This window comes from Ursus arctos, unplaced genomic scaffold, assembly GCF_023065955.2.
Source record: "Ursus arctos isolate Adak ecotype North America unplaced genomic scaffold, UrsArc2.0 scaffold_31, whole genome shotgun sequence".
Lineage (NCBI taxonomy): Eukaryota > Metazoa > Chordata > Mammalia > Carnivora > Ursidae > Ursus > Ursus arctos.
Genome location: NW_026622997.1, coordinates 19,065,725 through 19,079,331, shown reverse-complemented (window position 1 = coordinate 19,079,331; position 13,607 = coordinate 19,065,725). Strand labels below are relative to the sequence as shown.

The window sequence follows — 13,607 nt, the reverse complement described above, 5'->3', positions numbered from 1 at the left end:
CGACACATGACTAGCCTCCCGCACAAAATCATGACGACCGCCCACGTGCCCGCAGCACAGTCTCCTGGGTGGATTTTAACACTCCTGCTAAGTGGTCTTCCAGGAAATCGACGTTTCACGATGACGACCTGTCCACTCGCCCGCCATCACCTGGTCACAGGCTAAGGACATTCCCAGCAGCAAGACCCTGAGCCCACTTAGGAACAGGACACACACACACACCGTGTTCCAAGAAAAGACGAGTCTGCCGGTCTGTGTGCTCCACAGAACAGCACGCTCTGCCCACAGAATTTTTAAACCGAGGTGCTAAAAAAGGAAGGAAACCAAAATACCAGGGAGAGAAAAGAACAAAGGCACTCATGGGGCCCTGCTCCCATGCAGGTCACGGGGCAAACCCGGGCACATGGCCGCCAGTGGCTGGTCGGGGAGACGGGGCCCCGCAGAACATGGATGCGCCGCCTCTCTCCGGCCAAGCGAAGGATGCCCGCCCTCTCCTGCACAGACAGCTCCCGTGTTCCCACCCCCGACAAACTCCACATTCGGTTCTGTGGGAACCAGGTGAGCCAAGCAGCCTCTCTGCACGGCCTGGACACAGCGGTAATTCTGGGACCCGTAAAAGTCACCCTTGTTTATAAAGGGACACCGGAGAGTGACGGGTGGACACTGGGAATGCGTCACTTCCAAGGGATGGGGAAGGGCCCAGCCCAGAGCTGCTGCTGCTGCAGGGGACGTGGCTTTGGCGGGGGGGGGGGGGGGGGGGCATCCCGTCCAACAGTCGTTCACATCTTGGGCTTCAACTTCTCGTCTGCAACGTGAGTTCCAAACAGGGACGCCAAGGCTCCACGGGCACCACCGCCTCCAGAAGAGGCTGACTAAAAATAAGCCAATCCCCAGGACATGGAACAACACGGCCATCTCCTCTCAGCCATCAGTAACCCCCGTGAGGACAGGACTGGGTAGAAGGAGCCTGGGCTCCCAAGTCAAGGAAGCTGAGCGACCAGCTGCAGTCACACCCAAGCGCCTCGACCTGCCATGCTGAGATAATGCGGCTCCCACGGGCCCCACGGCTGCCTCCCCAGAGGAATCAGGTTCCCCAGGACACGGCCCCAAGTCCAAGTGACCTCTGCACTAGGCCCAGGCCCAGGCCAGGAAAATGCACTTCGCCCACATGGGAACAAACAAAAACAAAACCAGAACTTTCCCATCAGTATCCAAACCAGTGCCGTCAGAGCCCGCGGGAGGGCTTGTCCCCCAAACAGACCACTGGGCCCCACGCCCAAGGTTTCTCATCCACTAGGTCTGGGATGGGGCCCAAGAACTCAAATTTCTAACAAGGCCCCGGGAAATCCTGAGGCTGATTTGGGAACATACTTTGAGAACCACTGAAGCAAACTCTCAGTAGGAGATTCCGGAAACAGAGAACGCAGTGTGTTTCTGTATACGCCACTGTCTCTACACAGTCCAATCAAACCCTAACCTCTTGGTATGAGGCCACGTTCCATAATCAACCCTGGGGCGTCTAGGGAGTCAGGTTTCTGGGGAGCCAGTCTGGACTCACTGAGGGGCTGAGCCCCCCTGGGGAGGCCACAGGGCAGGCGGTGGGGGGGGGGGGTACAGCAGCATCAACCACTGCCCACCACCACCCCTACAGAGAAGGAGGACTGACCACATCAGCTAAGGGCCAGAGGGATCTGGAATGAAGAACAGGAATTTAAAACAAACAAACTAGCAGCCTGGCAACAATAAGTGAAAAATACATTTATACCACCTCGGGGTGGGGAGACAAACTTCCCACGGTGACTACCATGATCTGGAATAGGAGGTAAAGCGGGGAGCAAGAAGATCTCTAATCTGTTGTTTTTTTTTTTTCAAGTGCTTCCATTAACTGAACACAAAACAAACCATTTAGAAAAACAAAAACAGTGAAGTCCTGCTGTGGCTCAGAGATATTTTTCCATCATCAAGACAGAGAGAGGCCTCAGGGATCCAGGACCTTCAATCTTTGCAGAGCCACAGAGAGGACAGGGTATTCCAAGTCTTCACCCAGCCCCAACAGTGCTGACTCCCCAGTCTAACCCCCACCGCGCCTGGATGCTGACCTGGTCATTAAGGGTGGGGCCCCTGCCGAGTCAGTGCTCCCCTAACGCTTCTGTTTGCCCCCCCCCACCCCGCACCCACAGGAGAGCTCTCAGACTCCACCACCTCAAAGAAGAGAGAGCAGGGGCCTTCAGTCCATCCATCGGCCTTCTTGGGGGCACCTGACCACCTCTCCTGGCGTGCTAGGGGGAGGTCAATTTCCTGCATGGCAGAGTTCTGGAGAAGTATTTCACCTCCCTCAATGGCAAAAAGAATCCCCTTCTTCTTTACCTATTTCCATCAACTTGAATACCGGTGGTTACTGCCAAGATGAGCAGCCAACTGCCCAGCTCTGCTAGAAGGAGTTACTCAATTCCTTTCCTTCCTACCGTCCTCACAGTCCTTCAAGAGCGGCTGGCCACCCAAATCTTGCACGTCATGTCCACATCACAAGCGCAGGCTAAAGGCATCTCCTTCGGGACTCATCGGAACGATGAACTTGATTTTGAGAAATAAGTCACGGAGCCTGGAAAGGGCACGTTTCGTGGACGGTATTCCTTCTTCCCACACCCCACGGCCCACCCAGTGGTGCCCGCGTTCTGCGTGCCAGCAGGGGCCGCGATGCAGCTGACAAGTTGGCCCCATGCAGGGACCCACCTGTCCGTCCCACCCGCTGTGCCGTGCATACTAAGGTAGGGACGCACAGGACCACCGACCTGGGACCCACCTGTCTGCACACACACTGGCCTGCTCCTCGTCCCGTCCTTGTCTTTAGGGGTCCAATGCCTAATTTGTACCAAAGAAAACAAAGGAACGGCGGAGGGCACGGTTTCACCTTGCCACTGAGGGGGTCCTCCCCCCACCCACTGCCCCATCGAGAAGTAGCAAACACCAAGTGTCAGCTCAACAAAACGCCCGGGTCACTCGGCCAGCACACAGCGTTGGCAGGTCTGATGTCACCGGCGCGGGCGCTGGAAAGTCCTTGCCCGGAGGAGCACGAGAGGTCCCTTATTTCACGAGGACTAACGCGAAGGTGGTGTGTGTGGCAGAGCTCTCCACTGTGCAAGCACACACTCAGCTGAGAAACGGCCTCTCCCCAAGCTGCTCCTTCTCTCGGCTCCGGCAGGGGTTTTGGCCTCGGCCTCCCACTCCCCCACAACCCACCCAGCTCTGCAGGAGGTGGGGGATCTGCAGCTTGTTCTTCTCCCACCACCACCCACCCGTCACCTGTAGCCCCGGTTCCCCCGGACACACGGCCATGAGGTGGCTGGAGGCAGAGAAGCTACCCCCGCTTCACAACCAGAAATCCCACCAGAGGGAGCCGCTGAGTCGAGAGCCTGGGCCCATCCTTTCAGACCCCAGGAGAGCTGGGGAGGGGGTCAGGGGGGTGCTCAGGAGAAACATTTGCTGGTTGGGCAGAACCCACTTGGACTGAAAACCAAAGAGCCTGAGATGACACCAGACGGGCATCGAGCCCCGGGAGGGAAGGTCTGCTGGTACAGCAGGCCCCTGCGTTAGAGGATGGGTGACATCCAAATTCGTGAGCGCGGACAAGAAGGAGTGGGAGTCCCTAAACCTCTGAAAGCACCTGCCCCCACTACAGGCAACTGAGTCACAAGTACCATGGCACCACCACGTACAATGCCACCCACAAGGGCAACCTGACGAGGAGCACAGTTAAACCCTGAACGTTCTTAACAGCAGAGGTGATTTTCTGACCTTTTTCTCTCTGGATGTTCCTATTTCGTTTTCTACAACTTCAAACAAACAAACAAAAAACTACTTCCAACTCTTTGATCAGAGTTTAAACCTCCTCTTTGAATCCTTGAGGCCAAGACATTTTCGGCAACCCGTGTACAGCCTGTTGGGAGGACCCAGCCACCAAAGGTAAGGACAGAGCTCAGCCGACCTTCCCTCCAAGCGTGTCTGCCGGCTGCCCCGCACCAGGTGACCAGCCTTCACGGTGTGAAGCCTCAGCATGATACAGAAGGACAGGACAGTGACGCGTTTGGTGCGGCCTGACAACCCACATCCAGGCTTACTGACCGCACAAACTTCTGTACGAATCAAGACCTCCTCGGGACGCTCTAGGAAACCAGCATTTCGAATCTCCAGGATTCTGTAACATCCTGAATTTGTTACGGACTTTTAGTGCATTTAAACCTAAGTGCTAGGTTAAGGAAATGAAGAGGGAGACACATGCTCCTCTGGCACCGAGCACACGTCCACACTATCCTGCCACGGCCACCCGACAACCCCAGGGCAGCACACAAGTGTGACAGGCACAGCACTGCCACTGTCATAAAGGTGGGAGGTCTGGCAAGGTGAAGTGTGCGTTCCCGGGCTCAAAGGCTCGGAGCCCCGGGCCCTAACAAAGCACAGCCAGCAGCACATGGCACCGTGCAAAGCAACAGGAAAGAGGCTATTTTAGTAAAAAGTGCGAGTTATCAGTGTCTCCAAATGCATCAGCACAAGCAGGGTAAAGCCCTTCTGAGCAGCAGCCCCCAACACTGTATCCCGCTACCGCCCACCCCCTTAACATGATTCACATTCATCCTTCCAATCCAGGAGGACCCACGTAACTTAATCCTATTTGAAGTTAAAAATCAACATATCCTCTGCCCCGTCTTTAATGCGGGTGAAGGATGAAAGATCAGATTCTAGTCCATTCCATCAAGCAGTTACAAAGGAATCTGCAATTTAACTCTACTAACCTTATTTTCTTTCTTTAAATAACGGGATTTGGTATTTTCTAAATTGTCCTTTCATTTCTCCCAATCTTGCTGAGAGGGGAGTGGGCATGACTGCCTCCAAATGAACAATAGGGCCCAGGTGGGTCAGATATCTTAAGATTCAGCGAAGGTCTCGGTCAGCATCAAATGAGAGCTGGAGCCCTCGGCCGGCCCTTCTGGGGGGAGGGCTAGGGTAGGAGGGGGGAGGGGAGGTAGGAGACAAGCCCTGAGCAGAGCCCAGTGACACCCCACCCGCAAAGCTGGTCGCCTGAACAAAAGCACGCGAGCCACGCTCCTGCAGTTGCTTGGGGACAGGAAGCTGCTCTGCGAGGGGCACCCAGATCTCTCCTCCAACTTCAGGCTGCATGTGTGTGAAATGGGCCCACATGCATGCCAGGTAGCTAGGGGGAAGGGGCAGAGGGGTCCTCCCTGCGCCCCCAACTCTTCCCTCCAGCTGTGTGATGCCTTGCGTTCAGTTACAAAGGGACATCCCGAGCTGAAGGGCACCGGCTGACAGCTGACGGGTTCTGGGCCCAACTGACACCAGGTCTACTCAATCCGGCTTCACATGTGAGAGTCAAAGTACGTGCACGCATGTGCATGTGTGTGCACGAGCGTGACTCTGCCTGGACATCAAGTCCTACTGAGTGGGGATGATGTGCCAAAAACACACAGGTATGGTGCCTCCTGGTCCTGAGAACCAGGCATCCAGCAGGGACCTGGGAGACAATTCCACAATCAGGCGCAGTCGTGTCTCTAGGAAAACCGTGACGTCTGTGTTTCAGGAAGAAGGGGCAAGGTTTAAAATATGCTACAACCACCTACTCGATCTCAAAGCAACAGGGCAAAGGATGAAGAAGTCATGTGTGAGGACCTTGTTCACCCCAACCCACCCGAAGAGCTGAATCACCTGTAAAAGCTAAGGGTAAGACTAATAATGTGTGTGCGCACACGAAGACACATATTCAGGGAGAAATCACTCTGTCATCAAGAACAAGAAAGGCCGTATGTAAAGAACAGGGAGAAATTCCACTGTGTCCCCACCATCTCTTAGTCATTCTGGAACACTGCTGCCCAGGAATCTCCTGGTCCTCGCCCTGACTCGATCTTTAAAGATTACAGCCTGTGGTCTATTCTGGGGAAAAGATTAACTCTGGGTCATAAATGCCCTGTGAGGAGAGCTTGTCTGTGTCCCCCACATCCCGAACTTTAAAATGCAGTGAGAACAGGAGCACAGCGGTCAGTGGAAATGCCACCGAGCCGGGGGACACAGCCCTTCCACTGCATGCCTCCACATACCTATCTCCCGACCGACCCTCCCGGGGTCCTGAGAAGTCACTGTCCAAGGACAGGGACAACCGCAGTGGCTGAGCCTGAGGCCATTCTTGAGAGTGTGCCAACAGGATCTGTTATCTACTGCCACCCTGAAATGGGGACCGTGGGACTCGGGGCCAGAGAGCTAGGTGCGGCTGCACTCTGCTGACCGTGAGGGGCAGGGCTGACATGCGCTCAGCTAAGTGCCCCCCACTGCCCCCCAGCACAGGGGGCAGCTCAGCAGTGCACGCACCCAGGCGCGTCCTCCGCTCCTAAGTCCCAGCAGAGACGCTCTCTCGTCACATTAAGAAGACAGCAGCAGCCCAGGATCGTCTCCGGACAGCGCTAGGCAGATCGCAGGCCTGTTTTCAAGGTGTAGCTTCTCTGGGCTCAACCTGAGCAACAGGACCCTAACTCCTCTGACACCCAGGACACGGGTGGGAGACGGATAATGCAGAAGGCAAGTGCCCTTTGTCCATCGCCAACACGCAGGATCCCAGGCCTTGCTCCAGGGCTGAATGCGAATGTGCCACCAGACCAGCTGACGGACCTTCAGAGAAGGAGGGGTACGCGCACGAACCCCTCTGTGCAAAAAGGCAAGGCTTCCCTCCCCATCCTACCTCTGCGCACCCCCCTCCTGACGTGTGAGCCCTCTCATCATGATGTCCTGAGGCTCCTACTCACAGGTCCCCCTCAGTTACGCTGGGGACATGGGAGGTGGCATCTAGCAGGCAGGCGCCCTCTGGGCCAGAGCAGGGTCACTCGTGCGGCGGGGCTGTGCTTTACCTGTTTCCGTAAGTCCTGAGCCGACCGATGCAGAGGGGGGTGGTGGTGGTTAGCAGCGAGCCCCTTGGCCGAGGAGCCCGTGGACGGGGCCGCTGGGGGGTGGGCCACTGAGGCCTGTTCCCTCCGGCCGTCAGCCCGGTGATCGCTGTGCTTCTCCTTCCCGGGAGTGGCCTCTTTGCTTTTGTGTTTTTGAACAGGTTCTTTCTCCCGTGATGACCTGCTGGAACCATTGAAAACTAGAAAGGAAGGAGAGAGAACGCAGTCACTACATTAGGGATTGTTACCATTGAGCACCAACGCCCTGATGTCAAAGGGAAAGAAAACATTCTGGATGGCCTTCGAGTCCCGCCCACGCTTGAGAGTGACCCCAAGTGAAAAGACCACCTCCCCCACCCCCAACAATGTAAAAACTGGGACTAATCCCGGGCCCTCAGACAAAAACCATTTGAAACGTATCCAAAGAATTATGTGTTGTGGTTGAAATGCTTGCAAAATTTATTTTTCAATCCCTACCAAAACAAAACCCAGCAGCTCTCAGAATACCAACATCACACCTTAAACAGAAAGAAGTTAAAACGAAGAAATGAACACAAACGGTCACATCCTGAGAACAGGACCACTCCGTGTATGAAGACACAGGAGATCTGGAAGAAGATCACACATTCTCAGATTGAAAGTTACGCGCTGGGAGACTGAAGATCTGCCCACAGACACAGGTCAGGGAGCGGACGCGTCACGTTGCTCACCGCAAGCCAGGGGAACCGGCTCAAGCGGCCTTAGAATCCGAAGGGACCGGCAGGGCGTGGTCACCACGCCCATTTTACAGAAGAAGCCAACAGGGTGGACAAGGGGGCTGCTGCCAGACTCGACGGCCTGTCAACCAGCACAGGCAGCTGGCCTGCCTCCCAAGCCCGCCCCCTCCCCGACCCCCGGATGCCACCCAGCTAGGCAATTCAGAAGAGAACAGCACTCCGCTCACATTTTTATAGGAAACTCCTGTGAGTTCCCTCCTCTGCGTTACAGCTGGGCCTGACGATCCCAGCACCGTGGGTCCGGCCCCTTTCCATGAAATCCGGGAGCCTTTCCCATCTGTTCCTCCCACACCACAGGTCTCCCCTCCCCTCAAACCATCCCAGCGGTGGTGGCTGGTTTCTTCAGGGGAAGGAGAAGGGGGAGACAGATGGGGAAGCTACAGTGAGCCCCTGCACCTGTCCATTTAGAAGGGCTCCCGGTGCATGTCCTGACAAAGGGGAGCCTACAGGTCACTGCGTCCACCGCCCGCGGGCACCTCCTCTCCAGGCCAGGCCGGCCCTGACTAGGCTGTGCAGAACTCCAGGCAGAGGCCACCACGGGCCCGGCAGCAAGTCTGAGCCAAGTCTCTTCCCGTGAAGATGCCACATGCCCTTCCACCCCCACCCCCTTCCGAGAGCTCAAAACCTACAAAGCCTCTCTTCTGAGGACAGCCGCCTCCAGCCGGGTACCCACAGCTCCCTGGACTTTTTCACCTCCATTGTGTCCCTTAAAGGACTGTGACGCCTCAGAGGTTGCAAATGTTTTCCTCTTCTCTGTCATTTGCTTTCCCATCTGTTGTGAGGCTAAATATACCAACCCATTTATTTATTTACTTACTTAAGATTTTTTTTTTAAAAGATTTTATTTATTTATTTGACAGAGATAGAGACAGCCAGCGAGAGAGGGAACACAGCAGGGGGAGTGGGAGAGGAAGAAGCAGGCTCCCAGTGGAGGAGCATGATGCGGGGCTTGATCCCATAACGCCGGGATCACGCCCTGAGCCGAAGGCAGACGCTCAACTGCTGTGCCACCCAGGCGCCCCTACTTACTTAAGATTTTATTTATCTGTGAGAGAGTGTGCGCACAAGCAGGGGGAGCGGCAGGCAGAGGGAGAGGGAGAAGCAGGCTCTCCGCTTTGCAGGGAGCCTGATGCAGCACTCGATCCCAGGACCCTGAGATCACGACCTGAGCTGAAGGCAGACGCTTAACCGACTAAGCCACCGCCCAGGGGTCCCCAACCCATTTTTTTAAGTCTGTCTTAACGTTTATCATTAGGATGCCTGCCCATATTTCCAAACGCTAAGACAGTCCTCGCATTTCCTCCTGATTGTCTTCTGACCCGAATGCTAACACGGACGTCTGCAGTCCACCTGCCACTACCCGGCATACAACAGAACAGAGATTTACACTTCCCGTGCCTGGACCGGATAGGAACCTCGATCTCGAAAGCTCCTCCCAGCACCAGGGACTACCTACGCTACACAGAGTTTCAGTGCTGCGGTTAAAGACCCTGCCACAGCAAAGATACGGCATATGATCCCGTGTGTGTGAGGTTCTCCTGGATACTCTCAGAGTTACAGGGAACACGGAGAGCTGCGAATGGCTGGCATTTAGTCCGGATGTAAGTAACTGTGCTTTGTCAGAGTCCACCTATCACACCCAAGCTGACATGTCTGTGCTTACTTCCAAGACAAATTAAAAGCAACATCCGTAAGAAGTCGTACTTCAGTGTGACTGAAACTCAAGCCAAGCAACGTGAATCTAGGCGATTCTTGACCGTTCACCCATTTTCTAGAGCAGTGAATACAGCTCCTTTACTGCAACAGCAGGGAAGCTGGCTTGTTTGGGGTTTTGTTGTTCTTTTCTTTTTCTTTAAATCTCAAATATTCCATGCTCCTCTGCACTTTGTCACTGCCACGAAGGAAGTAGCAGTTCTGAAATTACTTCCCTTCATTCAGTTAAAAAGACGCGCTTCGATGGCCCTGTCCTCGTTTGTAGCACTGTGTTACATAGCACCTCAATTCCCCACAGGGCCCTTCGCACCCCAGCAAGTTTATTTGCCCCTCGATGTTCTCCTCCGCAGACTGGGCAGAACGCATGTTCCCGGCACGGAGCTCTGGGAAACCTCACCCGTGCCCGTTCAGAAGGACCGGCTCAGACGACTAAGGAATGAGACACGTGGCAAGCCCTCCTCTTGCCTCCGGTCCTCCCTACCCAGAGCAGCATGAAGGAGGCCTTGGATACGGACGAGTGGCTGGCCCCGGCAGAGCTCCATTTCATGGGAAAAGACATGTTGCTGATGCCCGGCCCGGGCAAGAAGACATAAATGCTGAAAACACACCCAGTATTTTCTACTGGTTTAATGAGCGACTTGACCCCTGGGGGAATCGGAGACCCTTTCAGGGGATTCCCTAGGTCAAAATTATTTTTGTAATTATACCAAGATCCTTATTCGCCTTTCTCGTCGTGATTTCAGGAACGGTACGAAAAGGTGGATTAGCAACAGGGAAATGCTGATCAAAACCATCGTGAGACACAACCACTTCACGCCCACTAGGACGGCCGTCCTCCGAAGACAGATAACGGGGAGTGTTGGTGAGCACTCAGAGAAATTCTAACCCTCAGTCACTGCTGGTGGGGATGCAAAATGTTGCAGCCACTCTGGAAAACAGGCCAAAAGTTCCTCAAAAAGTGAAACACAGTTCCCATACGACCCAGCAATTCTACTCTCTGGTACGTACACAGGAGAAATAAAACATATGTCCACACTGAGAGGCCTGACTCTTGGTTTTGGCTCAGGTCATGATCTCAGGGTCTTGAGATGGAGCCCTGCGTCGGGCTCTGTGTTCCGTGGGGAACTGGCTCAAGAGTGTCTCTCCATGTGCCCCTCCCCCGCTCGTGCACGTGTGCTCTCTTTCAAATCAATCTTAAAATATATATCTCCACAGAAAAATTTGTGTATAAATGTTTGAGGCAGAATTAATAATTAAAAACTGGGGGCACCTGGGTGGCACAGCGGTTAAGCGTCTGCCTTCGGCTCAGGGCGTGATCCCGGCGTTATGGAATCGAGCCCCACATCAGGCTCCTATGCTATGGGCCTGCTTCTTCCTCTCCCACTCCCCCTGCTTGTGTTCCCTCTCTCGCTGGCTGTCTCTATCTCTGTCGAATAAATAAATAAAATCTTAAAAAAAAAATAATTAAAAACTGGGGGGAAACCCAAAGGTTTCATCAACTAGTATTTAGATAAACAAAACAGGTTACTATCCACCCAATAAAAGGAATCAAGTACTCATTCGTGCGCCAGTATGAGGGGTCTAGAAAGTACTGTGGTAAGTGAAAAGAAGCTAATGACAAAAGGTCACATACTATAGGAGCCCATTCATAAGAAATGACCAGAACAGACCAATACAGAGAGACGGGAAGTAGATGAATGGTTGCCGGGGGCTGGGGAGGCTTCAGGAAACTGGGAATGACTGCTAATGGGAACGAGGTTTTCCAGGGAGAACGAGATGAAAACACCTCCCAAAGTTGACTATGGGGATGACTGCACAACTCTGAATATACGAAAAACTACTGAATTGTAGACTTCGGGTAAATTTTAGGATTTGTGAATCATATCTTAATACAACTATTATTTTTTAAAAAGGGATGGGGGGCGCCTGGGTGGCTCAGTCATTAAGCATCCGACTCTTGATTTCGGCTCAGGTCATGATCTCACGAGCCCCGCAGGGAGCTCTGTGCTGAGCCTCATGCTGGGCGTGGAGCCTGCTTACAGACTCTCCCTCTCCCTCAGCCCCTCCACCCCTCACGCTCTCCACGTGCTCTCTAACCCAAAGGAAAACAAAAACCAGCGGGCAGATCTGCTGGGGCCTGAACACAAAACAAGGCAGAGGCAGCAAACTATACTCCGAAGTACCGGATACATCAGTACCAATTACTAGCAGCTAAAAAGAAAGAAGGAAGGAAAGAAAAGCCCGTTCTCCTCTCCAGGAGTGATAAAGCAGCATGAATGGCCGCAGGTACTAAATGCCAACCCTTGGGTGTACATGCTTTGTGTGACAAAACGGCAAATACGCATGAAGCACTTCCCTTGCATATCAAAGTAGCTGATGTCCAGGGAAAAGCCACTCGTGGGCCGGTTTAGGGTGCGAAGCTAAGCTGCTTGCATGGAACACTATTTTCATTTGAAAGAAGGACTGAAGGAGTGGTTTGTCCACTGTTTTTCTCACAGATGAATCTGGTGATCCTGTCGTGGAAAATAACAAATAGTTTTTGCTGCTAGGAATGGCATTCACGATTTCGGGCAAAAAGCACCATCGTGGAAAAGCTTCCTCTGCCACCGTGAGTTTCTGCACACAGAAAGCCTTCTCTGGTGAGGCCAGGGAGATGCGGGACTGTTCGCGTTTAGTGAAAGGTGCTGGCAATTAGAAGAGGTACTTGGTGAAGCATGATTTTCAAATGATCAACACAAAACATGACAAAGTTGTGTGTGGGTTAAGAGATCCATTCAAAGCCCAAGGCACACCGATGGATTTTAATGTGACAGAGCATGAAAAGTTCACCGGACGGGTTCAGACTACCGTGCCAACCAACGGACCTTCAGGAAACCACCACTGGTTGGATGTGGGTGTTATACCAAAGCAAAAAATCATCCCCCCAAATTCCTCCCTTTTCCGACTGTATTTTCGCCTGAGATGGATTTTCTTCGTACACGTCACCCGAAACCATGTACTGCCAGAGACTGCGTACAAAGACAGGAGAACCCAGCCGTCTTCCGCTGAGCCAGATGTCAGAGGTGCAAAAATGCAAAGCAGTGCAACTCTTCCCAGCTCTCATTTTTTGGGGTTTGGAATATACTTACTTTTCATAAAAATGTTACTTGTGTTCACGTATAATGGGTTTGTGTCATTTTTTTAAAAAAATAAGTATTTTAGGGGAGCCTGGCTGGCTCAGTCACAAGACCATATGACTCTTGATGTCAGGGTTGGGAGTTCCAGCCCCACATTGGGTGCAGAGATTACTAGAAGTAAATTTTAAAAATAAATAGAATTTTAAAAAATACTTTAAAATTTCCTCACTTTCCATTTTAATATGGTAAATACCCATAAATACAGTCCTTTGGGGGGGGGTCGCTAAGTACAAAGGAGTCCCAAGGGGTGCCTGCGTGGCTCAGTGGTTAAGCGTCTGCCTTCGGCTGAGGGCGTGATCCCGGCGTTCTGGGATCGAGCCCCACATCAGGCTCCTCTGCTGGGAGCCTGCTTCTTCCTCTCCCACTCCCCCTGCTTGTGTTCCCTCTCTCGCTGGCTGTCTCTCTCTCTCTCTGTTAAATGAATAAATAAAATCTTTAAAAATAAATAAACAAATAAACAAAACAAATAAATAAATAAATGGGTCTCAAAACCAAAAACCTGGACATCGCTAGGTTGGACAGTCTTCTCCATGGTTAGCTCCATCATGGTTTCCATAGATCTGGTGGCCCCTGTATTTTTGTTTAGCTCTACGAACCCCCAAAAACCTCAGGCTCTGAGAGGAAGCTACCTAATTTGGAGTCCAGGAATCACATGCTATGTGACATTGGGCTAGCACCTGTCCAACCCTCAGTTTCCTATCTACTACCTTGCAGGGTTGCTTGGAGCAATCAGTGAGAGAATATTCGTCTAGAAAGGGGCTAGCGGGCCGTGAAGCCAGCAACTGGCCAAGCGTTGGCTCTGTCAGGATCACCACACTCCTGACGGAGTCCATGCCAGAGACGTAGCAGGACACTCCTGCTCACATTTTCACTCCACTCCTTTCCCAACGAGCCACGGGACAAGGCCAGTGGCTTCACGGGGACTTCAAGGGACTGGAAAACACCAGATCATGCATCAGCATTATCTGCACCTGAGATGCTCAGCCCTGATGCTATCC

General features: G+C 53.0%; 1 protein-coding gene across 5 annotated transcripts in view; it reads right to left on the bottom strand.

Annotated features, from left to right (window-relative positions):
* JARID2 (jumonji and AT-rich interaction domain containing 2) overlaps window positions 1-13,607 on the bottom strand; it is a 252,350-nt gene that overhangs the window by 24,491 nt on the left and 214,252 nt on the right. For all 5 annotated transcript variants that reach the window (XM_026511523.4, XM_026511526.4, XM_026511528.4 and 2 more), the window contains one exon: window positions 6,909-7,144. In XM_026511523.4, coding sequence (XP_026367308.2) covers window positions 6,909-7,144 — 236 coding nt within the window. The remainder of the gene's footprint in view (window positions 1-6,908; window positions 7,145-13,607) is intronic.